We start from the raw sequence: 338 nt of genomic DNA on the forward strand, positions 1-338 counted from the left end.
TTTCCACTTCTCTCACACCTTGCCGGAGTTCTCAGCGGCGCGCAGTCGATCGCGGACCATCTCGGCTTCCGTCTCGATCGCGGACACAACTTTCGGGTAGTCGAGAAGGTATCGCGGGAAATTCCAGTAACCTCGACCGTGTAGCTGCTTGCTTGCTCGGAAGCTCACGCAGTGAGCGACGTGGTCGCCTGCGTGCTTCGGTAGGAAGTACTTCAAGTCGTCGTAGAAACGATTGCAGAACGTCTCGGACAGCATGACGTAGTCCAGCCGGTTTTTCCGCGGAAGCGGACCAGTGAACAGACGCTTCGTGTCGAAGTGGATCCGCCATGCATCGACGA

The 338-nt window shown here is 57.4% G+C and overlaps 1 protein-coding gene across 1 annotated transcript in view; it reads right to left on the reverse strand.

Moving 5' to 3' along the window:
* Positions 1–31: 31 nt before the first annotated feature.
* Positions 32–338, reverse strand: part of PHALS_06095 (branched-chain amino acid aminotransferase) — a gene marked incomplete at both ends in the record, with an annotated part of 1,251 nt that continues 944 nt past the window's right edge. The window contains one exon of the mRNA XM_024719324.1: positions 32–338. This exon is cut by the window's right edge and continues 944 nt beyond it. Within this exon, the coding sequence (XP_024584634.1) occupies positions 32–338 (307 nt within the window).

Source organism: Plasmopara halstedii, assembly GCF_900000015.1.
Source record: "Plasmopara halstedii genome assembly, contig: Scaffold_2935, whole genome shotgun sequence".
NCBI classification, from domain to species: Eukaryota; Oomycota; class Peronosporomycetes; order Peronosporales; family Peronosporaceae; genus Plasmopara; species Plasmopara halstedii.